Here is a 1290-nt window from a genome sequence, read left to right as displayed (position 1 = left end):
TGGATATTTACTGTTACATCGGTTGTAATACCAATAATATGGAACTCATATTGCCCATAAACGGAGCCATAAAAAAGAGTGGTGTATACCTATTTGTAATGCCATGACAACATCTCAAAAACACATTATTAAACAGAAAAGGCAAGATACAGGACCACAGGTATGATCTCGTTTGGAGCTATAAAAACTTGCGTCTCTTTCTGCCAAACCTTCTGCTACTGGAACAAGATTAATTAGGGCAAAAACCTAAAGCTAACCTTTTTTTCTTTTACTCTAGACAGTGGACTTGTGGTTGTAGATACTTAATTTTTTCTCCCTAATGCGCAATGCTGCAGAATGCTGCCTGTCCTCTTATCCGTACCCGAAGAATTCTCAGGCATCACAAAACGGTGGCTACAGCACCCAAGCTCACGTGAAGGTTACCCTCCAGCAGAACTCACGTCTCACAATTTTCAGTAGATTCTAAATAGGAGTTCCAAAGCATTGGGAACAGCCCGGCGCTCTACCGCCCGCGGCACAAATCCATTTTCTTTGCCTCAGGCCATGTGCCCAAGTCCCACAGGTGTCTCTATGGCAAACCTCCTAAGGTTCAAGCCAGGTGCGCATCCGCCGCCTGTCCGAAGCTGCGGAGAAGAGGCCCAGTATCCCCGACCGCCACCAGGCCCCTTCCTCAGGTGGCTCCCTACCGGCGCGTGGGCGGCGGCGGGCACCGCAGCAGGCGCCACCGCTCTAACTCCTTCTGGAAGCGGAAGGCGGCGCGAAATCCCTTCTTCACTCCTCGAACCGGCGGGACGAGCATGGGGACTGCCGGAGCCAGGAGGCAGTGAGGCCCCTGCTGGAGCAGGCTCACCAGCCTAGACGCCATTGCAGGGGGGAAAAAATAAAAAATAAAAAATAAAAAAAAAAAGCAATGGAGGACGGAAGGAAAAAAGTCGAGCCGGTGTTGCTGGAACACAGATCCCCCGGAATTAGGGAGCAGGGGCGGGGACAGCACGTGAGGGCGGGGCGACTACGGCTGCGTTTTCACTGCGCGTGCGCAAGCGCTGGTTCTTGCCCACTTTGAGGTTTCGTACAGATGAGCCAGTTTAAAGGGCTTTTGGGTTCTGGAATTTCTGGCACAAGTTTCTTCACCCGCTCTGTTGCTCTCTTGTTCCTTCAGTTGCTCTCTTATGCCTTATTTTCTCATTAAAGCAGAACAAAAAAACCTGTTTCACTTTCAGGTTAAAGAAAACACTTAAATTCTCAAAAACTAAAACATTTTATATTTATATTTAGTTTTAGAGTTCCAGA

General features: G+C 48.7%; 1 protein-coding gene across 1 annotated transcript in view; it reads right to left on the bottom strand.

Annotated features, from left to right (window-relative positions):
* Positions 1-1290, bottom strand: part of MRPL44 (mitochondrial ribosomal protein L44) — a 15594-nt gene that overhangs the window by 13435 nt on the left and 869 nt on the right. The window contains exon 3 of the mRNA XM_012642468.1: positions 687-804. Coding sequence (XP_012497922.1) covers positions 687-804 — 118 coding nt within the window. The remainder of the gene's footprint in view (positions 1-686; positions 805-1290) is intronic.

This window comes from Propithecus coquereli, unplaced genomic scaffold, assembly GCF_000956105.1.
Source record: "Propithecus coquereli isolate 6110/MARCELLA unplaced genomic scaffold, Pcoq_1.0 Scaffold18, whole genome shotgun sequence".
In the NCBI taxonomy this organism is placed as follows: domain Eukaryota; kingdom Metazoa; phylum Chordata; class Mammalia; order Primates; family Indriidae; genus Propithecus; species Propithecus coquereli.
Note: the sequence above shows the minus strand (reverse complement) of the source record. Positions and strands in the feature narration are given on the sequence as shown.